This window comes from Epargyreus clarus, unplaced genomic scaffold, assembly GCF_041222505.1.
Source record: "Epargyreus clarus isolate Ecla_fem2 unplaced genomic scaffold, WU_Ecla_fem_2.2 ptg000008l, whole genome shotgun sequence".
Classification (NCBI taxonomy): Eukaryota; Metazoa; Arthropoda; class Insecta; order Lepidoptera; family Hesperiidae; genus Epargyreus; species Epargyreus clarus.
Genome location: NW_027332216.1, coordinates 1,880,604 through 1,889,746, shown reverse-complemented (window position 1 = coordinate 1,889,746; position 9,143 = coordinate 1,880,604). Strand labels below are relative to the sequence as shown.

The 9,143-nt window shown below is 34.7% G+C and overlaps 1 protein-coding gene and 1 long non-coding RNA gene across 3 annotated transcripts; both read right to left on the bottom strand.

Moving 5' to 3' along the window:
* On the bottom strand, window positions 1–8,878 carry LOC140744095 (lipase member H-B). Of its 2 annotated transcripts, none has more exons than XM_073075560.1 (3): window positions 5,226–5,370; window positions 2,750–2,983; window positions 1–1,120 (listed from the first exon to the last, which is right to left on the bottom strand). In XM_073075560.1, the coding sequence occupies exons 1-3, from the start codon at window positions 5,338–5,340 to the stop codon at window positions 444–446; spliced, it is 1,026 nt and encodes a 341-aa protein (XP_072931661.1). In that variant the 5' UTR covers window positions 5,341–5,370; the 3' UTR covers window positions 1–443. The 2 variants fall into 2 exon arrangements, with proteins under 2 accessions (XP_072931661.1, XP_072931662.1); XM_073075561.1 differs by lacking the exons at window positions 1–1,120; window positions 5,226–5,370 and adding exons at window positions 7,429–8,333; window positions 8,623–8,878 and having other exon boundaries at window positions 2,844–2,983.
* Window positions 3,681–4,214, bottom strand: LOC140743983 (uncharacterized). The gene is made up of 2 exons (XR_012102514.1): window positions 4,005–4,214; window positions 3,681–3,819 (listed from the first exon to the last, which is right to left on the bottom strand). It is a non-coding gene; the product is annotated as an uncharacterized LOC140743983 (long non-coding RNA).
* Window positions 8,879–9,143: the final 265 nt, after the last annotated feature.

Sequence of the window (9,143 nt, the reverse complement as noted above, 5' to 3'; positions counted from 1 at the left end):
TAAAGTTTACAAAATGTATAAGTATATTTAGGTGCATGGTTACATTGTGTTTTAAATAATAATTATTATGTAATTGTAAAATCACCTCGCAGTACTAGTAGTAATGTGCAAATATTTTGACGCAGAAAATTGAACAATAAAACATAAATAAATTGTAAAATTACTGTGCATAAGGGTAAATACATTCTGCCCCTATTTATATTTAAATAACAAAAACATAGCATTTAAGTATTTTACAATGTTTCAAATTGGTATCGATATACTAAGTTAATAATTTCAGTTTACAAGTTATAATTGTTTTATTAATCATACTCTAAAATTATTTTTAATAAAATATTTTCACTTCTACCGGCATTCTCCACATCTATCTGTGTTGGTTTTTATCAATCTCTAATCACTGATATAATAATTATACAAAAATTATACCCGGTCCAATATTGCTGTCAAAGTCCATCATATGCGTTTGTGGACACGTAAAACACACCAGATGCATTACCAGGGTTGGAGTATCCGGCGATAGTCATCTCGTTGCCAGCACATTTCCCTTTTGCAAAATGTTTGTAGCTGTCACACCGCCACGCTAGATACCAACCGGGATTTTGAACCGTCTTAGTATAAAAAATCATACACGATTTATGGCTACACGTCGCCGCCTCCGATTCTCCTATCCCAGGAATTATTCCTTCATGGCAATGAGGCTGAACTCTTCCATTCTCATTGAAGAAAAAGTCTATATCTGCTAGCACGCTGGTCGTCCCCAAAGTACCAGCACTGCAGTGGTAAACTTCCACGTAGTCAGCACAACCAGATCTTAATTGGTCCTCGATGAACCCGTTCGAAAAACATGGACCAGCCGGGTCTATCCCGGTGATCCTCCAAACCTTCTCAAGGGTTCTCTCGAAGTAAGCGGTCCCAACAACTCCAAGTATCTGACTCCCTAAGCTATGGCCAATACAGTGGATGTTTTGAGACGGAAACCCTTTGTTATTGCGAAGGTCAGACAAGAATTTCCCCAATGCTTGTCCTATGCTGTAGGTGTATTGAACGGAGTTTTCGTAGCTTTTCCATCTTCCTGTCGGAGAAGTCGTGTAAACTGAATGGTCGATGATGATCAAATATACAGGGTGTCCCGTAAGTACCACGACAAACTTGGGGAGAACATAGGTGAGGGTCTGACCTCTCTGGGAAAAAAAAATTACCTTAGTAAAAGTGTCACCGTTTTTGCACTATCAATTGTTTTAGATTTTTTGAGAAATTCAGCCCTCTCCATCTTCTTTCGTTAACTGCGTGCACAAATTTGGTGATGCACTGTTTATTTTTTCTGTTAAATACTATCAAATAGTTGGTCTATCATATTGAAATGTAAATTGGTTAAAAGATGTAAAGGAACCATGAAAAAAATAGGGATATTTTTAGATTTTAATTTTTTTTACTATTTTTCCCTCAACCTTGACTCGTCGCAGTGAAAAAAAAATGTACTGGACTATAAGTGTACATTGCACAAAAAAATATGTCCAGTTAATAGAGATTTCGAAAAGGTACCACACTTAGTATTTAAAGTTGAAGAAAAAAAGTTAAGGCCGTTTTTGCATGAAAGGGACTGAAACCAACTAAAACGTAATAATCGAGTTTTCATTTAAATTACGGTTTCTACCGACTTACAACGTGTCAGGCAGTACTAAATCACATTATTTCCTAGTTACACACTTAAAAATATCATTCTTCACTTGTAAAAAAACAATTTAGTAACTAACTAGCAAACAAAGTAATACAATTTATTAAGTCAATTTTTACCTACTTTGAAGTGTCATTTCGAAGTGAAACTTCGTACATGTATGTAATTTGAATCACAATATCATAATTTGACATCTTGGAACAGATCTGATGATGGAGCCAGCAGGTGCATGGTTCATTTCTTAGTAAATCCCTCGAGTTTGGGCTAAATTGGTAAGAGATCTACCATCCATATCCTGGCTCCATCATCAGATCAGTTCCAAGATATCAAATTATGGTATTTTCATTCAAATTACATACATGTACGAAGTTTCACTTCGAAACGACAGTTCAAAGTAGGTAAAAATTGACTTAATAAATTGTATTACTTTGTTTGCTAGTTAGTTACTAAATTGTTTTTTTACAAGTGAAGAATGATATTTTTAAGTGTGTAACTATGAAATAATGTGATTTAGTACTGCCTGACACGTTGTGAGTCGGTAGAAACCGTAATTTAAATGAAAACTCGATTATTACGTTTTAGTTGGTTTCAGTCCCTTTCAAGCAAAAACGGCCTTAACTTTTTTTCTTCAACTTTAAATACTAAGTGTGGTACCTTTTCGAAATCTCTATTAACTGGACATATTTTTTTGTGCAATGTACACTTATAGTCCAGTACATTTTTTTTTCACTGCGACGAGTCAAAGTTGAGGGAAAAATAGTAAAAAAAATTAAAATCTAAAAATATCCCTATTTTTTTCATGGTTCCTTTACATCTTTTAACCAATTTACATTTCAATATGATAGACCAACTATTTGATAGTATTTAACAGAAAAAATAAACAGTGCATCACCAAATTTGTGCACGCAGTTAACGAAAGAAGATGGAGAGGGCTGAATTTCTCAAAAAATCTAAAACAATTGATAGTGCAAAAACGGTGACACTTTTACTAAGGTATTTTTTTTTTCCCAGAGAGGTCAGACCCTCACCTATGTTCTCCCAAAGTTTGTCGTGGTACTTACGGGACACCCTGTATATTTGGAACGTCTCGGAACGCTTGCCTAATGAGTTCTGGGGAATTTTTAGCTATATGTGACCTGTACCCTGGCACGAAGAAGATCAATTTTTTCGAAGGATCCAAATTGTAAACGGAAGTGAGGCTTTCAACAGCGTTGTCTATTTTGTAGGTGACGTTGAAGTTATTTTGAAAATCATAGAAGAATACTTCGATGTCGCTGACATCGTGTTGCACGTATTTGTTGTGATCACCTGCAAACAAATTTAAATAATTCTTATAAATGATGGTACTGTCAAAGTAGGTACTTAAATTAAAACAGACTGTGTCATTTAAAACACAGGGAAATTTACTTTCTTCTTCATGTATACATAGGTATTAAGTTATTTTGTTTATCAATAATCAGCTCTGTGCCCATAATTCTACAATAAGACATAGGCAATAACACAATTCTTCAACGATTTAGTTCGTTACATATCAAAAAGTCTTTAACACGTTCCCTGCGGCACAGATTTTTCTGTACTTTCCATTACTGCGTTACGAGTTGTTTTAAACCTCGTCCTATATCCGACATTGTGGCGGCACGAGGCGTGTTAAATCCCACCGCCCGAAGGAGACTAAAATCCTTTTTTTGGCGCCAAATAAGACAAAATCGACGGCTTTTGTCTTGATTATTATTAACAATGAGTTGATTAACCTAAAACTGCCGCCGCCCTTGGTTAAATTCGTTACTTTAGATTCTATGGGTAAAATAAAATGTGGGTCTAATGCACCTCGGACCGCACTGAAAAATGGCAGGTTTCCATATAATTTAGTGATGGGAAAATAAATATCGATTTTATTTTATTGTTTTTATTTATCAACGTTATGGACAGAATGAATACAAAAAGGGGAAAAGTTATGGATGTTTTTCATTGAAACATTTCAGACAATAAGGTTTTTTGCAAACAGTGCATTCCGTGAGATTTTTTTTTGGTTTTTTTGTCTGCCTCACGACATGTCAAGAATGTGCGGAGTTTTTCGTAGCATCCGACACATCTCTTCTTCTTTGGACCCTTATCGAGATGATGTGCTTTCTTTGCAGTGGATTCTGAAAAGTAGGAGCGAGTAGATTAGGGTAAAGAGTAATCGGAATACTCGGTAACGATTTTGCCTACGTTTCCTATATCAATAATGTAGCTACTTAACTGTAATTTCTTACTATACGGATATACGCCTAGCCTGCCAAGTCTCACTACTGGACTTTCACCTAGACAGAGTATATTTGTGAATTACCTGTTTTTGAAATATCTTCCTGTATTCTGATTTTGGCTCAGATTTTTCAACCGGTTTTTCTTCATCTTCCTCCATGATCAACTTTTTTCGGCAACGTTTCGACATGATAATTTTCAACATAAAGACAGCGGTCCTACTTCGTCGCTACGCAGCCTCGACTGCGTTGCACAACACTAACCACGTGAAGCTAGCGTGGGGTGCGGTACGAGGTGCGTGGGGAAACGAGGCGTTCCCAACCTCGTTCCGCACTGTGTTAGCATTATCATTTGTTCAGTGCGGTACGAGGTCTAACAAACCCGACATTAGGTTGGTGTACCATAGAACTAGGAATAAGTAGCACATCACAAACATATAGTTATCACTCTCCTACACTGAACCAGACGGAAGTTATGCCTCTCGCACCACAGAGAAGTTAAAGTTTTTTCTTACCGCTATAACGACCAGACATGGACGAGGTGTTTTAAGCCGCGTTCCGCAGCTAACGTGTTAATAGGATTGTGTAAGAAAACGAAAGTACAAAAATAAACATAGTATTAGAATAAGAACAATACTAACAATAGAAGTAATTATCTACAAATCGAATGCACATGTATTACAACATACAATACAATACATGGTTTGAAAGGTTGCAGAGCCAATTTAGATCAATTTGTATTGAGAAACAGTTCATAGGTTTATGTTGATGGGCGTGGATGCTGGCTAAGTTACATATGGGGCCACCATCTTAATCCTCTTAGTCCGTTGGATAAAAAACATATCTGTGATTGGCTTAACGTAGAATCTGTTCTAGGTAGAATTAATCACAGGTGTCAATGGGCGGCAATGATCAGTTTCCGTCAAGTGAGCTTCAAAGTATTACTCCTATGTTATAAAAAACCTATTTCTGGATTCCACTTCAAAATAAATAAAATACATTTATTTATTGCTTAAAAAACAAAAAATACAAAGACTACAAACAAAGTAATAAGATAAAAATAATAGAAGTAAATAAATTATTACAATAATACTAGTTCGTCGATTAATATTTATTACTGATACTCGCACTCAAGCGGTTAAAGTTATCGGTTAGGTTAAAATAAATATATGTTATTATTAACGTTTTCACCTACGAAAAGTCCGGTCATGCAATAAAGTTATTATTGTGTACCTATTATTGTGTAAAGACAAACAAATGATAACTTTAACACAGCTGTAGTATATAATCGGGTCATTGAAACTTACATAAAATCCAGTTTGAATACAAAAAAGTATGAAAAGGTCCATATTTTATCTTCCAATTAGCATTCACTTTAGCACACAATAATGCACTGATAAGAAAAGTAAATAAAAGTCCCATTTTTTTAAATAATCCTATAACACGACCGAGTCTTAAGATGGACGAAAGAAGAATGAGTATTTCTAAAATCGACCCTTCCATCCATCGCATGTGTTTTATTCAACAAATAAACAATGTGTTGTATTGTATATTTACGGTCTTATTCATAAAAAGTTATAGCACACTTATAACGTTGCTATAGTACGATTGTCAAAAAGTGTTATTCATAAACGCATTTTAGGCACTAAACCGTTCTATAAACCTTCTATAACTTATAGAGGCCAGAACCCTACTATAACAGTGCTATAAGGCAAAGATGGCCGACTCTCAACAGCTGATTCGTGATTACTAACCTAATTTGACAATACGTTTTTAATAAATTATGTCAATGTCCATTTTGTATACAAACTTGAAATAATTTATTTTAATATCCGATAAATAACATTATTATATCACTATTTTAAATTACAATGCAAATTTTACAAAGCTTAGATTATTAAAAATCTAGAAAACCGTCCACTTCGAAGAACTTTGCACCAAAGAGTGATCTGTTTTCATTAGACAACAGAGGAACAGAGGAAGCGTTATCGCTTTAATAAATCGACAGTAAATTTTATAATTGATCTCGTACGTAATGATCGTAAATTAGATCGCAGAGGTCCTGGTACACCTTCTGAAATACAGGGTTTACTGCCATAAGATATTGGGAATGTTTACAAAACGAAACTTAATTGAATTTAACTTTATATAATTATATCAATATTACATAAAACATTAATATCCAACCAATTTTCACTCCTTTATCTTTTAACAACTTTTGCTTCACATCCCATTTTAACAAATAAAATATTTTTAAATTCGCGGTATTTACAAATACAATGACACTGACATGTGATTTGGTTATTAGCGACACATTAGTTATAGAAGGTTTATGGAACGTTTATGAATAAGCAATTTTATAGAACGTTTTATAAGCTTATTGAACACTTTAACTAATGAGTGCTTAAAACCTTCTATAAGCATTTTTTATGAATAAGACCGATAGTGTTCTATAATTAATTGACGGTAAAATGCTTTATAAATAAAAATAATATAATCAATTTTATTATTACCTAAAAGTTCCAAAAATAATGATAGCCGTATGATATGATATGAAGTCTGAACTCTCGTGCTGGGGGCCAGAGGTTCTGTTCTCAGGCACGCAAATCTGCTTATTCTAATAAATGTGCGATCAGCATATTATAATACAATTGTAATTTTTAATATGGACGCATAACATAGGTAATAGAGAAAGCTAAATGCCTGACAGTTACCTGAAAGTTCTAAAAGGTGATAGGTAAGTACCTACTAATCCGCCAACCGTTGAATCACAACTGTAGAAAAATACCAATAACATAGCCTATCACGATGGTTCTTAACTACTTACCTTGAATTCAAATCGGTATAGCCTACGCTATACTGTAAACATCTAAAAAATCGATTGTTACTAACTTACTATTTTATAGTTTCAATGAACTCAAATGAACAATATACGTATGTAAGCATCATAAAAGTAGTTTGTTCAGTAATGCAATTCAGAGGCCAATGTTCTTAACTTAGTAACTAAAAAACAAATTGAGCTCAAAATTCAGACTCGGTACCTATCCTTCTAAATTAAATAGCTATCCCGAATATTTCTCTAGGGAAAATGGGAAACGAAGTTACTTTTGAAATATTTTAGGCTTTATTTAAGCGACGGGTTTTTCAAGACAACATTGGCAGTGAAATTTATTTTAAGATTGAAATAACCTTCTAGGAATTGTCCGCCTTTTCTTATGTTCTCAGATGAAAAGACTTTACTATACAATTTTTATTATTTTACAATGACAATGCTTTCTTTAATAAGGTTTTATAAAGACGCTGCGTTGCTATTCCTGGGGAGTCAGTTAGAAATTGTCATAAAAGTGTGTCTTCCTTATCATACCCTTCAAACCAGAACATAACACTTACAACTACTACGTAATTTTGTATACTTAAAAGAAATAGAAATGACGGTGATGCCCACGAAAGCTAATCAAGAATAATAAAAGTAACTAATATTCTGAAAATATAGTGCATGTTGATACTCACATAAATAGTAAATTATTCTTTTTTGGGGCTGTTAAACTCCGTAGTTGCGTAAAATACTCCAGTAGAATTCCCTGGATTAAAATATCCAACAGTAGCCACCTCGTTACCAACGCACTTTCCTGTGATAAAATCCTCGTACGAATCACATGCTAACGCCAACCAATCAGAACGTTCAACACTTCTTATCCAATACATCAAACAGGACTGATGGCTACACTGAGCTGATACATTCTCCCTTAAAGGAACGTGGCAATATGGTTGGTTTCTTCCATCGTTTACAAACACGTCGATATCAGCTAAAACACTCGATGTGCCAAACACTCCAGCATTACAGTGATATACTTCAACATAATCAGCTAAACCTGATCTTAATTGGTTTTCCACATCGCTGTTCGAGAAACAAGGGCCGGCTGGATCCAAACCAGTTATCCTCCAAATCTTTTCTCTAGTTTCTTTCATGTAACTATGTCCAGCGTAACCAAGGATCTGAGCGCCCAAGCTTGATCCTATACAGTAAATGTTGCGTGATGGAATTCCCACACCATGCAGTTGTGATAGCAGTCTTCCTAATGCTCTACCGACATAATAACTATGCATTATGGAATTTTCAAAATTTCTCCTCTTTCCTCCTTTGTGCCCTAGCACGGAATGGTCTACCATCATCAAGTAAATATTGGGTACATTTCGGAACGTGTTAGTAACTACGTTAGACGAACTCCAAGTGATATTCGCCTTGTATCCCATTACAAAGAAAATGAATTTTCTCGTCACATTCAAATGATAGGAAGAAGTGAGACCGACAAATGCGTCATTGACTTTGAAACTTTCGGTGAAATTATTTTGAAAATCATAAAAATATACCATAGTATCGTTAACGTCCAGGTTCATGCCTCTGTTGTGGTCACCTGAAATTAAAAAACGCACCAACACTTAGAAACTGTCATAGCTCTGGGATTTGTCAACATAAAAGTCCATGGGGCAGATTTCAGGCACGGTTCTGACTTTTTGAAATTAAATATCACTACTTGTAAGAATGATAATATTTCGAAATTCTCCATAAAGTTGTCACAGCTGTATGATCCCACCAATCCACACAAGACGAGCCTAGTAAATTGGTATCTCTCACATTCTAAAACCTCTCAGATCTCTCCTTGTTATCCACTAGAACAGTAATAGTTTAATCGTAAAACTTACATAATACCTCGTCCGAATATAATTTTCTTTGAAGAGTGCTTCTAGCATCATTTTTTTCCTGAGCATCAATAGTTATTAGATACACAACACTGATAACGAAATGTAGCAACAACCCCATTGATAACCTGCCTCCCGGTTCGCAGTATGAAGTCGACTACGTTTATTTTATCACATAACACGTATATAAGATATAAAATTAAATAAATATGTGTTATTCCATTTAAACGTACAATATGTTGAATCGCGAAGTACATAATAACGTGCGGAATAGTGTTTACATAATTGGTTATCGTAGGTATACATTTTATTCTTACGTAAGCGCAGTGCGTAATTATTGTCCTAATTTTTGACACAAAATTTTTTATCACTTGTATCAAAGGTCATATTTATTCTATCCTAAGCTAACCTCACTTACAAAGGTATCCCAAATTTTCGCCTTAAGGGCGGGAGCCTGCCTGAAACGGGGCCTAGTAAAAATATTGTCAAAGCGTGAACTTTGCTAAGCAAAAGAGTGGATAGAT

Excerpts from the sequence above, each read along its gene's own strand:
- LOC140744095 (XM_073075560.1), bottom strand. The coding sequence starts at position 5,340 with ATGGGACTTTTATTTACTTTTCTTATCAGTGCATTATTGTGTGCTAAA. Across the intron at positions 2,984-5,225 it reads GTATTCAAACTGGATTTTAT|GTGATCACAACAAATACGTG; the intron begins GTAAGTTTCAAT and ends ATTTGTTTGCAG. Across the intron at positions 1,121-2,749 it reads GTTCCGAGACGTTCCAAATA|TATATTTGATCATCATCGAC; the intron begins TACAGGGTGTCC and ends CGGGACACCCTG.